Raw genomic sequence first — 21,552 nt, 5'->3', positions numbered from 1 at the left:
GAGAACACCTCCTCCCAGCTGCCCACTGCACTGAGGCTAGGAAACACTGTCACCACCGATAAATCCACGATAATTGAGAATTTCAATAAGCTTTTTCAAAGGCTGGCCATGCTTTCCACCTGGCTACCCCTACCCTGGTCAACAGCACTGCACCCCTCACTGCAACTTGCCCAAGCCTCCCCCATTTCTCCTTCACACAAATCCAGATAGCTGATGTTCTGAAAGAGCTGCAAAATCTGGACCCCTACAAATCAGCAGGTCTAGACAATCTGGACCCTCTCTTCCTAAAATTATCCGCCAAAATTGTTGTAACCCCTAGCTTGTTCAACCTCTCTTTCGTATCGTCTGAGATCCCCAAAGATTAAAAAGCTGCCGCGGTCATCCCCCTCTTCAAAGGGGGAGACACTCTAGACCCAAACTGCTACAGACCTATATCTATCCTACCCTGCCTTTCTAAGGTCTTCGAAAGCCAAGTTAACAAACAGATCACCGACCATTTCGAATCCCACCGTACCTTCTCCGCAATGCAATCTGGTTTCAGAGCTGGTCATGGGTGCACCTCAGCCACGCTCAAGGTCCTAAATGATATCATAACCGCCATCGATAAGAGACAATACTGTGCAGCTGTATTCATCGACCTGGCCAAGGCTTTCGACTCTGTCAATCACCACATTCTTATCAGCAGACTCAACAGCCTTGGTTTCTCAAATGACTGCCTCGCCTGGTTCACTAACCATCTCTCAAACAGAGTCCAGTGTGTCAAATTGGAGGGCCTGTTGTCCGGACCTCTGGCAGTCTCTATGGGGGTGCCACAGGGTTCAATCCTCGGGCCGACTCTTTTCTCTGTATACATCAATGATGTCGCTCTTGCTGCTGGTGATTCTCTGATCCACCTCTACGCAGACGACCCCATTCTGTATACTTCTGGCCCCTCTTTGGACACTGTGTTAACGAACCTCCAGATGAGCTTCAATGCCATAGAACTCTCCTTCCGTGACCTCCAACTGCTCTTAAATGCTAGTAAAACTAAATGCATGCTCTTCAACTGATTGCTGCCCGCACCTGCCTAGCATCACTACTCTGGCGGTTCTGACTTAGAATATGTGGACAACTACAAATACCTAGGTTTCTGGTTAGACTGTAAACTCTCCTTCCAGACTCACATTAAGCATCTCAAATCCAAAATGAAATCTAGAATCGGCTTCCTATTTCGCAATAAAGCATCCTTCACTCATGCTGCCAAACATACCCTAGTAAAACTGACTATCCTATCGATCCTTGATTTCGGCGATGTCATTTACAAAATAGCCTCCAACACTCTACTCAGCAAATTGAATGCAGTCTATCACAGTGCCATCCGTTTTGTCACCAAAGCCCCATATACTACCCACCACTGCGACCTGTATGCTCTTGTTGGCTGGCCCTCGCTTTATATCCGTCGCCAAACCCACTGGCTCCAGGTCATCTATAAGTCGTTTCTAGGTAAAACCCCGCCTTATCTCAGCTCACTGGTCACCATAGCAGCACCCACTCGCAGCACGCGCTCTAGCAGGTATATCTCACTGGTCACCCCCAAAGCCAATTCCTCCTTTGACCGCCTTTCCTTCCAGTTCTCTGCTGCCAATGACTGGAACGATCTGCAAAGATCACTGAAGCTGGAGACTAATATCTCCCTCACTAGCTTTAAGTATCAGCTGTCAGAGCAGCTCACAGATCACTGCACCTGTACAAAGCCAATCTGTAAATAGCCCATCCAACTACCTCAACACCATATTGTTATTTATTTTATTTAGCTCCTTTGCACCCCAGTATCGCTACTTGCACACTCATCTTCTGCACACCTATCACTCCAGTGTTTAATTTGTCATACTGTAATAATCTCGCCACTATGGCCTATTTATTGCCTCACCCCCTTAATCTACCTCATTAGCACACACTGTATATAGACTTTCTCTATTGTGTTATTGACTGTATGTTTGTTTATTCCATGTGTAACTCTGTGTTGTTGTTTGTGTCGCACTGCTATGCTTTATCTTGGCCAGGTCGCAGTTGTAAATGAGAACTTGTTCTCAACTCGCCTACCTGGTTAAATAAAGGTGAAATAAAAATACATCAAATTTCATAACAATAACGAGGCTATATACAGGGGTACCGGTACCGAGTAAATGTGTGGGGGTACAGGTTAGTTGAGGTAATTTGTACATGTAGGTAGGGGTAAAGTGACTATGCATAGATAATAAACAGCGAGTAGCATCTGGGGGGGGGGGGGGGGGGGGGGTTAATGTAAATAGTCCGGGTGATTCATTGTTCATCAGTCTTATAGTTTGGGGATAGAAGCTGTTAAGAAGCCATTTGGACCTTGCCCTCTGAATCATGCAACACACACACCCGCTTACATGCATGTACGCATTCACACACACACACAGACACACACACATACACACTGGACTCTCACATTATGATAAAATATGGTTGTAGGAAGTGACTCAGCCGACGCTTAGCTCCACTGATGAGACACTACTGTTGGTTTAGGCTTATTATTGCTAGCTATCATTCTGATCTAATCATACAGGGATAATAGTGTTAACTCTATCTTCATAAAGTGCTTTTATACACACTGGCCAACACTATGATGTAATACAGTCACACATGGGTCCAAGCCAAGGTGTTTTACAGGCTTCCTCAATTGCTCAAGTGTTGAATCCACACACACACTTAGCGTGATGGCAGAGCTGCTGGGAGCATGTGGAATAATCCCAGCTTGATCTGGCACAGAGCCCAGTGTGATATGACATGGCTCATAGTCTCACTACTTCCACTTCCCTCCCTCCCTCTCTCTCTCTTTCTCTCCCTCTCTCACACGTCTACTGTGCTTGAAGAAGAGAAAGTCATTGGGGGAGGATTTGAGGTCAGCGTGAGGCTGACTGTAAGGAAAGGATCAGTCAGGACAGAAATACTAGTAGGACAGTAGGACTGTAGGATGACGTTGCCCCTAGACACTGATTTAAGGTCAGTATTGCGTTTCCCCCCATAATTATTAAGGTCAGGATTTTGGGAGGGTAAGCAGATTCTAGATCTGTGCCCAGGGGATGACTTATAATGCAAAAATGACCATAAATTTGTTTATAAGAGTAAACCCATCGTTCTCCCATCTAAGAGAAATAGGAAGTCAAATTTGTCATCAGGAGGAATCTGATGGGTGGAGAGTCCAGCAGGAAATGTTCTCATTTGCCCTTCCCTCTGTGTGTGAAAGCTGCTTCCTGTCGATCTGTCCACACACTGACATGGGGTTTAGAGCTAACCTCCCTCTCATGCCCCCTCCTCTACCTCCACCCCACCCTGTGTCGCTTGCTAAAAAGGGCATTTTCCAGCTTTTTGTCTGCAACTATGCCTCTGTGTGTTTGTGGCGGGTGACATTATCGACGCTGTGTCGTATGGTTGTGTCAGAAGCTCTGGGTAAAACTCTAGCCTAAGGAGTAACAGAGATATTACTGATCTATGTGCAGTTTAGACATAAAACTGACCGCATAACAGTGTCAATGGGGAAATGTATCTGGTTCCATATCAAAGCTTGCACAGCCTGAAGGAATAACAGAGTAAACCCATACTGCACTGCAGGAAGCTGGTAGTAGAACACGTTATCAGCCTCGAGGGGGGAAAAGGATTTTCCAGAATCATCCACAACCCTTTTACTAACCCTCAACACACACTCATTGTCTAAACCTAAGATCTTAACGTGTGTCAGGTGGTGCACACACACTCTCAAAGCATCACAGGATAGGGTGATGTAGTCATGCTGTGTGTTCCTCCCCTCTACAGGCCACTCTCTCTCTCTCTCTCTCTCTCCTTCACATGCCAGTTAACTTCTCTGCTCTGCCTCACAAAAACAGTTTGCCAGAAGACATGAGAAGGAGGAGGAGAGAGAGGAAGAGGAGGAGAGAAGGAGGAAAGAGAGGAAGAGGAGGGGATAAGAGGAAGAGGAGGGAGAAGAGGGAGGAGAGTGAGGAAGAGGGGAGAAGAGAGGAAGAGGAGGGGAGAAGAGGGAGGAGTTAGAGTTAGAGGAAGTGAGAAGAGGGAAGAGAGAGAGGAAGAGGAGGGGAGAGAGGAAGAGGAGGGGAGAGAGGGAGGAGAGAGGGAGAGGAGGGGAGAAGAGGCAGGAGAGTGAGGAAGAGGGGAGAAGAGAGGAAGAGGAGAGGAAGAGGGAGGAGAGAGAGGGAGAGGAGGGGAGAAGAGGAAGGAGAGAGTGGGAGAGAAGGGGAGAGAGGAAGGAGAGCAATGGAGAGGAGGGGAAAGAGGAGGGAGAGAAGGGGAGAGGTGAAGGAGAGAGTGGGAGAGCAGGGGAGTGTGTGTGTAAGAGCGAGAGAGTGAGAGAGAGAGAGAGAGAGCTGTGTCACGCTTTCAGTTGATTCACTGGCCAAACCCTGCTTCCTCCTGGAGACACACAATGACTGCTAAAACGACACACACACACACACAACCAATTCCATCAGTGACTCACCAACTGCAACACAACCAGCACACACATCACAGCCCAGCACTAACAGCCGGTAGAGCAGGCAGGCAGAATGGTTGACTATGTTGAACCTCTCTCCTCTAACCATCACATCACAGCTGCTTAGACCAGACAGAAAGATTGGTAGCATAAATAACTTGTCTGCTAGGATGATCCGGGTGAGGTATACATCGCTCTCTCTGTGTGTGTGTGTGTGTGTGTGTGTGTGTGTGTGTATGTGTGTAATATCTGAGACACTGAGCATCTGTGCTAGTCCAGTCTGGCCAGGCTCCGTCTCTCTGGATGTGCAGTCTGTCGTCTGTCTGTAATTGGGTTTGTGCACTGCGTGTGAACAGGCTTTAACACTATCAAACCCTGAGTGTGAGAATGTGAGTACATGTGTGTATATGAGCATGCGTGTGTGTGTGTGGGGCACTCAGGATCTAATGGCACAGCTGACTCCTAGACACGACAGGAGGAATGTTAGTCTGTCCAGGCCTCCAACATTAAAATAGCACCCTCTGCCCTGTCAGCACACACACACACACACACACAAACACACACACACGGCTGTCCGCACTCCAGATTTACAGAAAGAAAGAAATGAGGGAGAGAGTGAGAGAGAGGGAAAGAGAGAGGGAGAGAGAGAGAGAGAGAGAGAGAGAGAGAGAGAGAGATAGTAAAGAGGAGGTAGAAAGAGGGCGAGAGACCTGATAGGCCCAGAGAACAGAGAAAGAGACCACTGCAGATGAGGAGGAGTCAGGTTACGCCTACAGTAGTCTTCCTGCTGCTTCGCATGACAGGGCTCACCCTCCCCTCTCAGCCGACACGGCACAAGCTTCCACAGACATTTACCTTGTGTTGTGTTGAGGTAAATGTTGTGGCAAGATAGGCTGTTTTCCTAAGTAAAGAGCTACTTTATTGACTGATGAAGAGAGGGTCTTGATATGTTGCAACAGCAGAGCACATGTTTACGACAGCTGCCGTGTGTCGCTTAGATTGTGCTGGGGAGAAGACTGGAGACTCCCCCAGAGCCCCCCACCCCCCCTAAACTGTCTGAGTCTAAGAAATAATATGACATCGTGTTTACGATCTTAAAGTGCAACAACAAAGTGGCAAAGAATCCAACACCACACATTCTTAGTGTCAGAAAGCAATTGGTTTACTACGCATTTTAAATACCTAACTGAGCCCTGAATGTCCATCAGTGCTTTGAGTTTGCCTTCTCATGTAGTTATAGCACACTATTTAGTAGTCGTTTTCAATTACAAAAACACCTAATTGCCTTGATGGCACTGGCAACAAAGTTAAAGGAGAATATGGCACAAGTTAAACAGAAGGCAATTTCAAGCTTGGAGTTGAGAATGTGTAATATGAACGCTCCTAGACATTGACGATGCGTTGGGCAGTTTTCCCCCAACTCAGATCAACTGTCTGTGACTGGTTCTATATGTTATTTGGGAACAACTACAAGCAACAGAGAATAGCTGGGACTATAATTATTTTCACTGATTGTAGTAGGACCTTTAAAACCTAAGAAGAGAAAGTTCAAATGGAGAACTATGAAGTACCTTTTAGCAGCTGATGGTTGTTGGAGAGAGGGAGAGAGAGGGAGAGAAAGGGATTTTCTCAAGTAACAATCACAATATCTATTGCATTTTTATTCTTTTTAATCACAGAAGTGTTATTTCTTTCACTCTCTGGGAGAAACCCAACAAATGAAAATGAAAGTGAAAATAAAGAAAAAGCTAAAAGAAAACAACATCATGGACTATTTAGTCACATCCCAGCTATGTTTCATGAAATACTTAGGCTATATAATTCATATACATTTTTCCTTTTCTTTTTAAGGTATTTAAAAAATATTGTATGCTGGTTTGTTCAGTATCTTCTCTTTTATACGTATAATATTCTTTCAATATAGTTCTCTTTCGAAATAAAAAGGAAACCATCCATCCATACGTTACTGTCCAGTGGCGTAGTGTGATGTTAGTGGTGTGGCGGTGCTGAGGCCTGGGCTCTGAGACACAGAGTGTGTGTGGTCTCTCCTGGCTGGGCCTGAGCAGAGGAACTGGTGGTATGTTATCATTGATGCCCCACACAGCCTGGCTGGCTGGGTGACAGTAGTAGTAGTAGCTCTGGGTTTCACACAGTGATCACTTGCATTGGCCTGCTCACAAGGCTCCCGCAGTGTGTTGGTGTGTGTGTGTGGATAAGTGGGGGTCCCATCTGTGTGTCAATGCTGAGAGGGCAGGCTCCCATGGGACTCATACAGCAGGAAGATACTGTCCTTCCTGGTTGCCGATTGGTTAACAGGCCTGTCAATCTATTGACACCAGGTCACATTGCGTGAGGACTGAGGAGACACACTGCTCCACTCTTACAGAGACTTACAGATTGCTTTCAAACCCATTAAGTCAGGAAACAGATTTTGTAAATATTGCCTGGCATTTATATGTAATTTTTTAAAATCACTCCGTGTTTAGGTCTATTTGCTTGGAGAGTGACGTGATACTGTGAGCTAACTACATTAGCACACAGCTCCAATTTAGTCTCTGAGGCCTTTAGATAGGCCTGCAGATATAGTTCTCTCTAACGTTTCTCATCATAATCGTCTGTTAAGTGGCCTGCCTGTGTTATATAGCTATCTCTATCGGTTAACACACTAAATATAAACCTCCACGAAATGACAGCAGGCAGCATTCTAGACATTCCTTCCTACTACTTTCACTAACTTGTAAGGATCCCACACACACTGCCCACATAGGAGAGACCTAGAATGGGAATACAATGGATGCTGGTTATCTCCTTACACGGAGAAATGTAAATAGCTAAATCAATGGGGTCAAGGTACACTCCTTACTCTTTTAAATATATATCTATATTTGAAAGGAAACATTTATTATAAAGATGTCATTGGCTTCTTAAATTGTTATGAAAACCACGTTGCTGGTTTTAGGTATATTTCTTTTTCTACAAAACACAATTGCAATCTTTTTTTAAATCCATGAGAAAAGTCTCATTTACACACTACTTTACTAGTCCCATAACTTTAACTTTTTGTTTTACTTCACACCCCATATAACCCTCATAAACAAACTCCAGGTGTTAAATACATCAATAGTTCCCGTGTCAAATTAACTTTTTAACGCCACGATATTTTCTAGTATTAAAGTTCGATTCGTCATGCACTTAAATCTGTCATTTCTGCCACATATCTATTGCTGATCTTACTGTGTGAACTGAACTATATAAGCAGTTTCAACTACTCAGTCGTCATCCACCTCCTCTCCCTCCGACTCCTCTCTCCTCTCATAAATTTTATCCCGCTGTCGCTCCTGGATCTCTTTCATCTCCTCCGCATAGCGGCTGAAAGCTCCTCCGAACTTCCCCCACGCTTTGAACGGGATGGTGATAGAGTTCCTGTAGCTCGGTTTGACCTCGCTCACTCGCAGGAACACGCCGTATTTGTTGGACCCGACGTCGAAAAAGAACCGTTTAGAGTCCACCATGATGGATGTGCCCTCGGGAAGCTCCCCATAGGCCCCAGCTGCGGTTCCACCCGCCAACTCTCCGTCGTCTCCACCGTAATCATCTATATGCTTGGCAAGGGCGTCTCTAAACTCTATTAAGCCTTGGGCCGGAAGGGCTATGGTCTGCCCGGCCTGCATGCCTCCTCCAGGCCCCCCTACTCCGAACCCGGGCCCTCGGTTTACGGTCTGTCGGATCCGCAGGAACCTCCCCCGCTGGTTCTCCTTCAGATCGAGGTAGTATTTACGGTTCTCACGGACCAAGAACTCGCTCTTCAGGGCTCGCCTGGGCCCACCGTCCTCTCCGACCGAGGACTGGGCGATCTGCTCCGGGCTGCTAGGCCCCAGTTGGGCGTAGTGCTCTATGAAATCCCCCAGGTAGTCACGAAACTCCGCCGCAACTGACATGGACAGGGTCAGGCGACTTTTGGAGCCCCCGGCCCCGACCTCGGCGATTTTGATGAACCTGCCCTTGTTGTTTTGCTTGACGTCCAGGTAGAAGCGCTTGTTCTGGATATCCAGTCGCTTGGACGCCAGCTCCTGGGTCTCCTGCTCTCTCTGGGAGTGCTGGAACCCGCTTCCACCACCTCCTCCTCCTCCTCCTCCTCCGCTGCTGCCACCGCCGCGCTCGCTCCCACTGTCACCATCCGCCATCTTCAGCACCGCCAGCCAGCTTCTCCCTCTCCTGCGTATCTCCCTCTCGGCTTGCACACCCCCTTCATGGTCATCACCAAAACCCGCCCCAAGCGCTCCCGCATTGGCCTTGGGTCTGCCAATCACTCCAGGTTCAACGAATTCTCTTTCCCTCATTGGTCAATTTCCGCTGTCAATCACGATTACATCTTAACCTTGTAACATGTAATTGGTTCAGATGTAGGTTCTGTTGACGTAATTCTCGTGGAGCTTTTACCCTACTGGACACCGGGATCACGACCACACCACCGTCCAATCAACGGGCCAACATTTTTACAACCATTTTTACTATGAAGTTCCAATAAATTGTAGCTGATCCTTTTCTGTGCAGTTGCTATGGCATTTAAGGCAAAACTGGGCAAACGTGAAATTCTAGACTGGGGGAATACTACAGACAAAAGCAGTAATAAAAGCAATTCCATATCAATTGTTACACTTATACTAGACAGTGACAGTCATTTGACAATGTCACAAAAGACCAGCCATTTACACTGAGATTAATACATTTTACCTTGTACATTTTAATAAACCTAGGCATTGGTACAAAAAATATTTAACCATCTAACTCCTAATATTTTCCCTGTCATCCAGATATGAATGTTGCTATTAATTCCACCACAGTGGTGCCCATACTATTATTTATTTTTTTTGTCATTTAGCAGACGCTTTTATCCAGAGCAATTAGGGTTAAGTGCCTTGCTCAAGGTCACATCGGCAGATGTTTTCACTTAGTCGGATCGGGGATTCAAACAAGCAACCTTTTGGTTACTGGCCCAACTCTCTTAACCGCTAGACTACCTGCTACCAATCAAACAATCAACCCATGATCAGTCAGCTAGTACTGTAGCAAATTCAGAGGGGTTGTACACTGGACTTGAACATGGGTCTCTGATTCAGAGGCAAGCACCAAAGATCACTACACTATATATCCCTCCTCCACTATCTCACTTCTGACACCAGTGTAGGGAATTCAGTGGTGGATTGGTTAAGACTCGAACCCAGTGCCCAGTTTTTCAAAACATTTAATCCAGATAAAAACATGAGTTCAATTCTGTTCCTCCCTCAGATGTGATCCCTCTTTGTTTTTTTTTAATGTAGTTTAAAAGACAAAAACAGAATAAAAACATAACATATCACATCATATGCTACAACAAATATCATGTTAGATGATCCCATTAAATTTGGTCTAAATATTTTCTAAAAGGAAGGGGGAACAAAATCGAATGGGGTAACTGGGTTGAGACAACAAAGTGTAATTTTGATCTGGATTTTTTTTTAAACTGGGCCCAGGTCACTCTGGTTCCAAAACAAGCACGCTACAATATATTGATAATGATATATATACCTCATATACACTGAGTGTACAAAATATTAGGAACCGCTATGTCCATGACATAAACTGACCAGGTGAATGCAGGTGAAAAATGTGATCCCTTATTGATGTCACTTGTTAAATCCACTTAATTCAGTGTAAATGTAGGGGAAGAGACAGGTTAAAGAAGGATTTTTAAGCCTAGAGACAATTGAGCGTGATAATGTATGCATGCTATTCATTTAAGTGCCTTTGAACAGGGTATGGTAGTAGGTGCTAGGCGTACCGGTTTGAGTGTGTTAAGAACTGTAACGCTGCTGGGTTTTTCACACTCAACAGCTTCCTGTGTGTATCAAGAATGGTCCAACACCTTAAGGACATCCAGCCAACTTGACACAACTGTGTGAAGCATTGCAGTCACCTTGTAGAGTCCATGCCCAACGAATTGAGGCTGTTCTGAGGGCAAAAGGGGGTGCAACTCAATATTAGGAAGGTGTTCCTAATGTTTTGTACACTCAGTGTACATCCAGCAGGCAGGCAACACCCATACCGATGTTTTATCCCATTATATTTCACCTTTTATCATGTAAGTCATGGGTACAAATTACACATTGAATATTGGGGTGCCTGACATATTCTTGACAGCGGCACTTATGGGGGTGCACAAACCACATTGATATTTAATCTCCTATGTAGGAGGAGATTAATTGATTTGTAATGCCCATCAGTCCAGTCCAGTTCCAAACACAGCAGCAATGGCAGCAAGGGAGACTCACTCCACCCCTAAGGAGGCCTGACTGGGATGGGCTTCTCTCATAAGGAAGGTGGGCGAGCCAGAGGGTTTCCCAAGAGAGCATAACACTACATAAAGTTCAGATAGTAGAATACAGACATGCTTCTCTCTGTCAATTTGACAAGATTAGAGTAAATACTTATTACAGCCACAGTCTAGGCTTTACATGTTTTATTTACTTCTTTGTAAAACAAGGTTTAACCTAAATCCTAACAAGACAATATCAATACAAACATTGGTCCAATATACTAAATTTATATTTTAACGTTTTGTAAATTTGCATCCTTTTGAATACACCCCAGGAGGAAGGGCAGCAGCCAACACAGTGCCTAGCCTGCTCACCTACTACATAGGTTGCAAATATCCATTGTCCACTTGTACAGGGTTTTGAATCTACTGGCAGGTAACATTGGTCAAATACTGTAAAGCAGGCTAGGTTAGTTGAGGGGCACATCACTTACTAGTTTGGAGTTAGCACTTTTGGGACATTTTTATTGCTTCGATTGTGCCAGCCAAACTAAATCACAGCACTCATGTATTTTACCCGGGTCTGGCAGCAACAACGTTGATCAAGTGAGAGATGGTGAACAGAGTGACATGGGATTCAGGTACGTCAGAGTTAATGGTAGTGTGGTGGATGAGAGGAGTTCTTCTAATACAATGTAACGCTCTGAGCACATGGAAAAGCACAATATTTATCCCATCATTATTCTAACCGAATGATCATTCTGAATCTCACCGGGGAAAAAAATAATATATCAACTCAATTACATGGATTATGTAGTTTAAATTTGTTCATGTCACAGAATTTTTGGTATTTCATCTTAATCTGCATGTAGGACCTACTTGTGTGTCCGTACCTTCAGTGAATTATAAATGCGGTAGTATTTCTCTGGTGTTTTCTACTATCCCAAAACGTCCAATACAGTTGCAGGAATGAGTAAACACTGTACAAACACGATTGCAATTGGTTGAAGAGACCGTTCGAACCAGCAAGCAGAAAAGCTATTGGTTGGCTCTGGAAGCTCGAGGAATCCTCATTCATCCGCTTGGCGTTGCTTCGTGGTTTATTGTTTCTCTCCGTTTCGAAATAGAACAGGGAAAAGTCACCCGCGACATGGTAACGAGTTTTTGATTATTTTATGCACATTCTGTGTGTGCACTCTGTATTGTAGGACATATTATAGTAAATTGGATTCAATGTAAATTATATGCTAAACGGGCAAGTAGCATTCACGAATTCAAGCTTGCGTGCAAAATAACGTTAGGACGTCGTCGATTGACACTCGAAAGCTAGCTAACGAAAGAGCGCCATCTACATTTAGCTAGTACGCCATCTGTTTTACAACCGACTCGCTTCTCATACTTATTTCAAACACATCTTAACTATATCTAATATCTGGCTACGTTATCCCCTGACTCTTTCTGGTTCTTATTATGTTAATATTCCAAGATATTCGCAAAGTTTGGGTTGTGTATTGAATTAACGTTACGGTAGCAAGTTTCCACCGAGCTAGCTAGCTAAACCAGGTTATCACTAATCCGCCTAGCGAGCAGAGATACTACTGGCGAGCAGCCAAGAAAACCTGTGCTAACGTTAGCTAGCTACAAGCATACCAATATTTCACCGTTTTAGATAGCTAAAACCATTCTTACTGCGTTTTTATGCATATTTAGATTATTATCTTTTTGCAACATTTGAATGAATCATCTTCAATAAATCAAATGACAGTTAGGTAAACTATATACCTGAAATTGTCCATTATCTTCCAATTGGCGGGATAAATGTGATTGTAATGACAGGTTGCTTGAAGTTGTAAACAAAAATAACATTAAGAAAATGCTAGTGTATTAATAATTTATTTGTACACCAACGCTACATTGAGTCTTTTTCATCCTGGCCACAGTTCAGCAAGGCATTGAGAAGTTTAAAAAAAGGTTTTTATCAAGTTGATGTATCATATACTGAATTTCTGTTTCTTCCCTTCCAGGCAGGAGGAAAGGCTGGAAAGGACAGTGGTAAAGCTAAGGCAAAGGCTGTTTCTCGCTCCCAGAGGGCTGGACTCCAGGCATGTACCCACTCTTTCCCCTGGTTTTCTGTGGTCACATGTGAATCAGTCTCTTTTCCTGGGTTTTCCCTGTTGAATTAGTCACAAGTGAATCCTACATAACAGATAGGCATCTTCTGCCTAGAGTGTTTCTCATTGTGTGTATGTTTCTCCTTGTGTAGTTCCCGGTGGGTCGTATCCACAGACACCTGAAAACCAGGACCACCAGCCATGGCAGAGTAGGAGCCACCGCAGCCGTCTACAGCGCCGCCATCTTGGAGTACCTCACCGCTGAAGTGAGATGTTTTTATTTAACCCCCCCCCCCCCCCCCAAAAGGAGACTCATTGAGGACTCTGACGAAGGTCAATAGAGCAGGCTTTTGCTCCAACACTTCCCTAACGCACACTTACTGAACATATTTTTGTTTCCCTTTCAGGTGTTGGAGTTGGCAGGGAACGCCTCCAAGGATCTGAAGGTGAAGCGTATCACTCCACGTCACTTACAGCTGGCCATCCGCGGAGATGAGGAATTGGACTCGCTCATCAAGGCTACCATCGCTGGAGGAGGTGAGTTGTAAACTAATGAATTGGTTTTATGTTTTGTTCTTCCAGTAACTCAAAGCACTTTATATTACATGGGGTAGGGCAAACTCACCTCTTCACCTACCAATGTGTATCACTAGCACCCATTCGTAATGTCCCCTTTTCTCCCTCCTGCAGGTGTGATCCCTCACATCCACAAGTCTCTGATTGGAAAGAAGGGCCAACAGAAGACTGCATAGAGGAAGTGACCTCCCACATCACCAGGAAGGAATGGGCAGCCATGTTCATTTTGTTTCTCATATTTTTTGGGGGGGGATTTTGTAACCATAGTTGTAGTCTCTCGAGGGAGATGTGTAGTCTTTGAGGTATGTGTTGATTTGTACTGTTTTAAAGGGGTGTGTTTTTAGGGTAGGGTTTTTTGCAGACAAGAAACTTGTGCAATAACCATGTTTCCATCCACAGTTTTTATGCGAGTAAAGTCATAGTGTATAAAAAACCAAGACAGCAGTGATGGAAACAGGAATTTTCGGTACAATTTTATAAATGCCAACAGACAATTTGTTTGTTCGACGTGGTGGGATCTTTTTGTGTTGGTAAAATGTATGATGTGAGAAATGCCAGTGAACTCCTTTATGCACAAATATTGATAAGAAGAAACCATGCATTTTATTAGGCTACAGATGAAATTTTATGATGAACTTCACAGGGTGGTGGAAGTGTATGGTGATGAGCTTGATGCTTCTGTCCAATAACCACAAGGTAGGCATATTTGCAAGTTAATGCTACAATTTTTGTGACAACTAGCGGTAGAGTTGAAAATGCAATGGAAACGCATACATGGAACTTTAGATTTTTTTATTCGGTACATGAAAACGTAAGCAAAAAAGTACATTTTGTGTGCACTGTCATCACACAGATTTCTATCTGTAAAAGGTCAGTTTGGTGGAAATGCCACTGATGGAAAAATGTGCATATTTTCATTATCTACATTGAGTATTCGCATGAAAATCTGTTGCCAATTGGATGGAAACCTAGCTACTGACCAACAAATGCTGAAGTTCTTGTCATGTTTTGAAAAACTTTGAGTTGATTGGATTTTGCTACAAACTTGTTTTATACCTACAAAAGATAAAGTCTTTTAAAAAACTATCCGTGTGTGTTCATATTTTAGCCAGAATATGATTAATGGTTTTCTATGTAGCTTTGACCTCTCTTACCTTTAGAGATATAGTAGTTTAGATATTATTTAATTTTATTCTGTGGAGAATGAAGGTCGGTCGGCACTCATGAATTTGAGGTGGGGGGGACTAAAACTAAGTTTAGTGAAACATTTGTTCTGAGAAATCAATGTAAAAAAATTCAGGACACATGAGTGTGGACCTTCTCTCTTAAATGTTTTAAATGTAATCTACATTTTATCAGGGAGTCATACTGAGACCACAGTCTCTTACAGATGAGCCTTCAATTATAGAAAATACACACAACAAAATATAAAAACTAAAGATGTGAGTTAGCTGGTGCATACTGAGTCACATCCACACAGCATGACAACTTCTCTGTTAGGCAGTAGGTGGCCCTCAACCATTTGTAAACTGGTCAGAGATATTGTGTTTGAAATCAGACATTATCACAGTACAACAAAATCCAGTCTATATTCAGGCATTGTTTATTTTTCACGATACTTCCAAATATAGAAATCAAGTGGAGGAAAAGAGATTATCTTGATTATAATGCAAATTCAAGAACAACAAAAAACATTTCTCACTTCTTTAGAACACTTATACAGCAGCCACATAGATTCATTAAAAGTGAATATACTTGAATAGAACTTACAGTATGACAATACAAAAGAAAGCAGGAACACATTCATTATTGCACTCTACCCTGAGTGGAAAACTTAACAATTTCAACACTCCTTTAAGTAGCTTTTTTTAGTTGCCAATACATTAGAATAGTATAGAAGCTGGTGAGGTAGTGGGATACATCTCAATGGTCTAAAGGAGCTTCTACCCTCATCTCACTTCCTTAAAATCACTTCAGACTATTGAGAACCACCCTATTTCATCCAAAAGTTCTAACACAGGTGAGAGTGAGGCTGGTAGGCCCCCATCAGTGGGTTAGACCTTGGAGTGGGCATCACCAGACCGGGGAGGCTGACGTATTGGTATAAAGAGTCCATGGGGGTGGCAGGGAGGCTGGGCAGTGCTGGACCGGCCATGGAGGAGCTGTATTGGTTGTGGAGGTATGGGGTGGAAGCGCCCCCCTCGGCTCCTGCGTGATGGGGATGGTAGGTGGGGTTGGGGCCTGGGCGGTAGGCCTGTAGCTCGGTGTAGTGCAGCAGGTGAGATGTTACTTTAGCTTGGCAGGCTTGGGCCAGAGCATCCTGGACCATCCTCTTCATCCTCATACGCCTGTTCTGGAACCAGTTACGGATCTGAGGAGAAACAGAGAGAAGAGTTAGATGATGGGCAACTTCGATGGGGCCACACTCATTATTAAGGGCCGGGGTGGCTTGCGGGTCTGCATATGCACATCCATACCCACACATGCAGTCCTAGCCTTTTGGGGGACCTAAGTGAAATTTGAGAGGGGTCCAACCTACCTTGCGGGCAAAACATTTCAGCGGCCCACCTCTTGACAGCGGAGAGAAAAAAAAACTTTACGTTTTAGAGTTAAATTCCTGCTATTTTATTTTAACCCCTTTTTGATCTTGTCTCATCGCTGCAACTCCCAACTGGTTGGAAGGCAAAGGTCGAGTCATGCGTCCTCCGAAACATGACCCACCAAACCCGCGCTTCTTAACACCCGCCCGCTTAACCTGGAAGCCAGCCACACCAATGTCAGAAGAAACACCATTCAACTGACGACTGAGGTCAGCTAGCAGGTGCCCGGCTCGCCACAAGGTGTCGCTAGAGCTTGATGAGCCAAGTAAAGCCCCCCCCCCCTACCCCGGAGGACTCAGGGCCAATTGTAAGCCGCGCTATGGGATCCCGGCCGGCTGTGATCAAACCCAGGATCGAACACGGGTCTGTAGTGACGCCTTTAGCACTGCGATGCAGTGCTGTAGACCGTTGCACCACTCGGGAGGCCCCAAAATGTTGCACTTTTAAAGCAGGTTTGCTGCAATTCTACACATTTTGCCATGGGGTAGAGAGAAATGTTTGCAGTTTGAAATATGATATCTGAGTGGGCGTGACTAACAAAATTACCCATGGTTTGGTGGGTAATTTGACAATTTTTTTAACCTTGATTTAAGTCAGTTAAGAACAAATTCTTATTTACAATGACAGCCTAGGAACAGTGGGTTAACTGCCTTGTTCAGGGGCAGAATGACAGATTTCTACCTTGTCAGCTCAGGGATTCGATCTTGCAACCTTTTTTTTGGGGGGGGGGGGGGGGGGGGGGGGGCCTACCTGTTTGTCTGTAAGGTTGAGTCTCTTGCAGAGCTTTGCAGGGTGTTCCTCTTGAAGGCCGTCTCCAGACTGTTGATCTGCTCCTCTTTGTAGGCTGTACGTGGCCGCCTCCCCGTAGGAAGAGAGAGAGAGATGGGAGACAAGGAGGGAGAGGTGAAGGTGCCGTCCGGGGGGGGGGGTGGTGGGGGAGAGGGATCGCCCGCCTTCGCTCTCTTCTACTGATGAAGCCATTCTCAGCCACTTCTGAGGAGAGAGGGTAGAAATGGAGAGAAGTTAGATTTCAAATCCATTCATATGTCACATCATAGTGGTTCCCAAAACGTTTGTGTGCTCTGAACCTTTCAAACAAATTCATGTCTCTGAGGTGCGTCCTAACTATGGAGCTTTCAGCACTTTAAGAGCTAAATCAGATGTAGCTATTACTTATGAATTCTTTATCTCTGAGTCAATTAATTCCTCCAATACACAGCTTAACACACACCCCAAAACAACAAGACACTATTTCAATTAATGTATGCTCCCCATCTAAGCTCAGATCCTGAGGTGAGTTCATTTGAGGAAAAGCGAACCTACCTTGGTGGTTGTTGTGGAGGGGGCTACTCCTCTTGGTATGTGTACACATCTCAGGGCCTGCCAGGCAGGGATAGCTGAATGGGTTGAGCCTCTGTCCTCTCCTTGCCTGGTTCTCCTGATTCTCGGGTCTCGGTCGGCAGTAGAGCCCAGGCAGGCTCTCAGGTTGGGTCACAGAGGTGCTGTTGTGTCCAACAGAGGACCAGGAATAGGGGAGAGGCGAGGGTCTCATGCTTCCTAATGCCTGGCTACTTTGGGCAAGCCACTCGATGGAGAAATGTCCCCTCATTGTTGTACGATGGAGATATCCAACAAAATAAATCAAAATCCAGCAAAAGTCCTGTTGTTGGGGTGGAAAAAACTGTCCTTTTGGAGAAATATAATCTAATATTATCCTTTGGGTTCCAGAAATGCAAACAACCTTTTCTCAAAGCTGGGTAAATCCAGTGCGCTCTCTCTCAGCGGGTCAGTGTCCTGGTAAATTGAGTAATGATCTGAGTCTCAGGTGTAGAGTCAGTATTTATCCAGGGAATTCCTCCTCATTTACAACTCACTCAGCTAAGGATCAAAGAACATCCTCCCCTTCCTCCTTCAGTTTTCACAACTGCAGTAATTAAGACATCTCAACATATAAGAACATATTCTTATCAGGGATAGCTCACCCAAATAACACAATTACGCATTGGTTTCCTTAACCTGAAAGTAGGGAAACTAAACCAAAGCATGGATTGCTGTCCTATCTTTCCATTAAGCAGAATAAGAAAAATATTTAATTTTGTAATTTTGGTGAACTATTCCTTTAACACTGAAGCATTTCCTCCTGCTCCTCAGCTCCACCCATGGAATAAAAATATAATATTTCACTATATTTATTAATATGATTAACTGATCCAATAACACCCCATCATTGTATATCTCATCATTTCAAATTACAACTTCATACATTCCATGACCTGCTGATGCTACAGTATAGGCCTACTGGGAAGTCATTCAACCCTTGAATATGTCTTTAACCCGTTGAATGGTGACCAGGCTTGATTGATTGGCTCAACATAATGAAATAATGTCTGATCTTCCTGATCCCGAAAGACATTGTTGTCTAATAATGTTCAGTCTCATTGGGTCTCGTCTCCACTGGTGAGCGAGAGGACTGACAGCTCTGATTTAATAATTGGGTTGTTGTTTGGTTTGTTTGCGCAAAAAAATTATTGAACCCCTTGGTCTATTGTATGTAGTATTTAGGCTTTCTAAAGTGTTAAACTGGTCATGTCGCCAAAAGCGTAGAATTATTCAATCAACCAAATCACTGTTTTACATTTATGGAAACTATTTAGTTTCACATTGGAGTTCTGAGAAGCTACCGAATGTGATCTATTCTCTGAATACGGTCGCCTCGAGACGTCTATGTCATTCGGGTTTGTGAGTATCAAAGATCCGCATTCCACTGAAGGGACCGGTCTCCTTTTGCGCGCAGAGACAGCCGTCTGGAGGCGGAGAAGTGGAGAGATAGTGCGCGCAGCAGCCCTCGGATCCATTCCACCCACCGGTCCGAATAACAGACCGTAACTATTTTATAAATGGGTCAGTTTGTGATTAAGCCGATTTTGGATTATTATCTGTGTATTGTTATTTTATTGCTAGATATTGCTGCATTGTTGGAGCAAGAAACATACGCATTTCGCTGCACCTGCAATAACATCTGCAAAACTGTGTATGCGACCAATACACTTTGATTAGATTAGATTGAATCACTAACACAATGTATCAATCGCTCAGCCACTCAGCCCTCTCTCCCTCCCCTCCCCTGCCTTCGGAGACACAGTGCTGGAGAGTGGAGGGGATAGGCTACAGCACCACAGTAGCTGCATTGCTGTACAAAAAGGCTCTTATTAATTAATGCAAGTAATAACCGTCTATAGTCACTCTGTGGTAAATAATTATTAATGCGGGGTTCCTGGGACAGAGGCCTGTTCTATTATGTAGGAAGCCACACACACGCACAAAATCAGGGTCTTTGATGGCCTATGTACGCCAGTGGTATGGGAGAGATGGTCGTGCTGTCTCCTGCAGTACTTCTCCGGTCTGAGACTCCTGTCTCTCAATTAAATTAAATTAAATTCAAGGGGCTTTATTGGCATGGGAAACATGTGTTAACATTGCCAAAGCAAGTGAGTTCGATAATATACAAAAGTGAAATAAACTAAAAATAACAGTAAACTCTCTTTCTTGCTCAACAGCCCCAGATCAAAGCACAGCACCCAGCTCACTATCACTGATCAGAATGACAGGGGAGACAGACAGGTGGGCTAGGTACCCATCCCACTCTACAGCATGAAGAGACTAAGTGCCTAGCAGTGAAAGAGACAGAGATTGAGATAGGGATGGAGATATGGAAGGAGAGAGTAAACAAAAAGATCAGAATCGTTTGAAGTCCTATCTGTAATTAATAGGCCTGTGTGCAAATTCCTCAGTGTGTGTGTGTTTGTGGAAGGCAGATCTCTTGAGGAAATGAATCCTAGGAATGTGTCTCTGCACTACTACTTCTAATTTGAATGTAGTTTATTTTATTTTCTTAATCTATTTCCTTGCTAATTTATACATACAGTCCTTGCAGGGTATGGGGAGCTGGGGAGGGTGCTATTGGGAAGCCCTGCTGTCTGTGTAAGACGGAACTTTAGAATTAGTTCTTATTCTATCGATGGAAGCTCCCGGAACATTCTAATCTGCAGTTACAGAACAGGTTAAAGGTCAAATAAAATAAAAACAGGTTATGACATTTTATTCATGACAATGCCCTACTTCCAGAATCTTAAAACCTGGTATATGAGTGACACTCACATGGCATTGAGTTAGTCAACCCAACATACACTCATTAATACATTGCTAAGGCATATTCCTGGTTCTGTGATTTCCTTGTTTAAAGGCTCATTCCATTTGGACTCTGTCAATGTAGTCACTGATTGGTCTTTCGTGGTAAGTGTGTCTTCAACTGTATTCGCTATAGCTCATGTAGTTTGTTTGCTCTGCCATTACACGTATTTATGGTCACACTGTTTCCACCTGGATCACGCCCTACTACATAACTAGGCCATATTTGACCTTCATGTTAAATTCTACTCCTGATTTGAGATAGACCCCTTTGTCTTTTCTCAAATTCAACTTTTGACAAAATGAAATGGACCAACACTCTGCTGTATGTGTGTGTGTGTGTGTGTGTTCAACTGTATTAACTCACACGGTTACATTATTAGCTCACCATTATTAGTTGATTTGTGTGTGTGTGTGAGATCCAGGGAGAGGCCATTCTGTCTGTGGGATGACGGTCTTCAGCTGTGCTTCTCTTTGATTGGCTCCATTCACAGCCTTTCATCTCTAATGGCCCTGTTTGGCCCTTTTGCTGTTCTGTTATGGACACAGACACTCCCCTTGCCCTCTCAGGACACACACACGAGCATGCAGGGGTGCACGCACACACACAGGCACGCACATACACACAGGCATGCACACACACAGGCACTGTCGTGGATGACACATGCATGCATGCACACGTGCAGACAGACATACACAAACAGAAGTTGTCCCTACTAGACACTGATCTAAGCAGTTTAGCACTTTAACCCCCAAATGGTTATGGTTAGGATTTGTGGAGGTTAAGGTGATCCAAGATCTGTGCCCAGTGCGGGATTAGGAGAGACAGAGGACAGGAAGCAGTCTAACTGGCAGCCTTTATACTTCAGCCCAAAATGGAAAGGGGAATTGATCAAATATTGGAACACATGTCCAAATACCACGCCTTTTATCTTAATTCAATACATGTACAGTATCATCAGAACAATCAGTTGAAGGACACTTAAACATTGCTGATATAAACCCTCTGATTTAAGTCTTATATCAGTGAATCTGCTATTCACGGCCTGTTTGTTCATGTTAGTTTATCTGTGATGTAATGATTATTAACCTGTTTGGCTCCTGTTGTCCACCAGTGTCCCGCCCTGTGTGGTGTATAACAGCCAGCCAGTCAGACCTCTTCTCCTTGTCTTACAGATTCCCATCAGCTCCTTCAAAGGCTCCTGGTGCTTTGATATACTGGTCATGGAGGAAAAGCACTGTGACTCCTATGATCAAAAGGAGGAGGACCCCCCCCCCACCCCCCACAAC

The 21,552-nt window shown here is 44.2% G+C and overlaps 3 protein-coding genes across 3 annotated transcripts; 1 reads left to right on the top strand and 2 right to left on the bottom strand.

The window, feature by feature from the left end:
- Positions 1 to 6,132: 6,132 nt before the first annotated feature.
- Positions 6,133 to 8,847, bottom strand: purbb (purine-rich element binding protein Bb). Its single transcript, XM_021601952.2, has one exon. It carries the CDS (start codon positions 8,830 to 8,832, stop codon positions 7,762 to 7,764), a length of 1,071 nt encoding a protein of 356 aa, XP_021457627.2. The 5' UTR covers positions 8,833 to 8,847; the 3' UTR covers positions 6,133 to 7,761.
- A 2,942-nt stretch (positions 8,848 to 11,789) lies between these two features.
- Positions 11,790 to 14,560, top strand: LOC110523337 (histone H2A.V). Its single transcript, XM_021601951.2, has 5 exons — positions 11,790 to 11,940; positions 12,812 to 12,889; positions 13,051 to 13,164; positions 13,306 to 13,435; positions 13,589 to 14,560. The coding sequence occupies exons 1-5, from the start codon at positions 11,938 to 11,940 to the stop codon at positions 13,648 to 13,650; spliced, it is 387 nt and encodes a 128-aa protein (XP_021457626.1). The 5' UTR covers positions 11,790 to 11,937; the 3' UTR covers positions 13,651 to 14,560.
- A 510-nt stretch (positions 14,561 to 15,070) lies between these two features.
- Positions 15,071 to 17,564, bottom strand: ved (ventrally expressed dharma/bozozok antagonist). The gene is made up of 3 exons (XM_036976947.1): positions 17,398 to 17,564; positions 16,825 to 17,067; positions 15,071 to 15,845 (listed from the first exon to the last, which is right to left on the bottom strand). Exons 2-3 carry the CDS (start codon positions 17,053 to 17,055, stop codon positions 15,486 to 15,488), a joined length of 591 nt encoding a protein of 196 aa, XP_036832842.1. The 5' UTR covers positions 17,056 to 17,067; positions 17,398 to 17,564; the 3' UTR covers positions 15,071 to 15,485.
- Positions 17,565 to 21,552: the final 3,988 nt, after the last annotated feature.

This window comes from Oncorhynchus mykiss, chromosome 5 (genome assembly GCF_013265735.2).
Source record: "Oncorhynchus mykiss isolate Arlee chromosome 5, USDA_OmykA_1.1, whole genome shotgun sequence".
Lineage (NCBI taxonomy): Eukaryota > Metazoa > Chordata > Actinopteri > Salmoniformes > Salmonidae > Oncorhynchus > Oncorhynchus mykiss.
Note: the sequence above shows the minus strand (reverse complement) of the source record. Positions and strands in the feature narration are given on the sequence as shown.

Excerpts from the sequence above, each read along its gene's own strand:
- purbb (XM_021601952.2), bottom strand. The coding sequence starts at position 8,832 with ATGAGGGAAAGAGAATTCGTTGAACCTGGAGTGATTGGCAGACCCAAG.
- LOC110523337 (XM_021601951.2), top strand. Across the intron at positions 12,890-13,050 it reads CCCAGAGGGCTGGACTCCAG|TTCCCGGTGGGTCGTATCCA; the intron begins GCATGTACCCAC and ends CTCCTTGTGTAG. Across the intron at positions 13,165-13,305 it reads TGGAGTACCTCACCGCTGAA|GTGTTGGAGTTGGCAGGGAA; the intron begins GTGAGATGTTTT and ends TTTCCCTTTCAG.
- ved (XM_036976947.1), bottom strand. The coding sequence starts at position 17,055 with ATGGCTTCATCAGTAGAAGAGAGCGAAGGCGGGCGATCCCTCTCCCCC. Across the intron at positions 15,846-16,824 it reads TCAACCTTACAGACAAACAG|ATCCGTAACTGGTTCCAGAA; the intron begins GTAGGCCCCCCC and ends GTTTCTCCTCAG.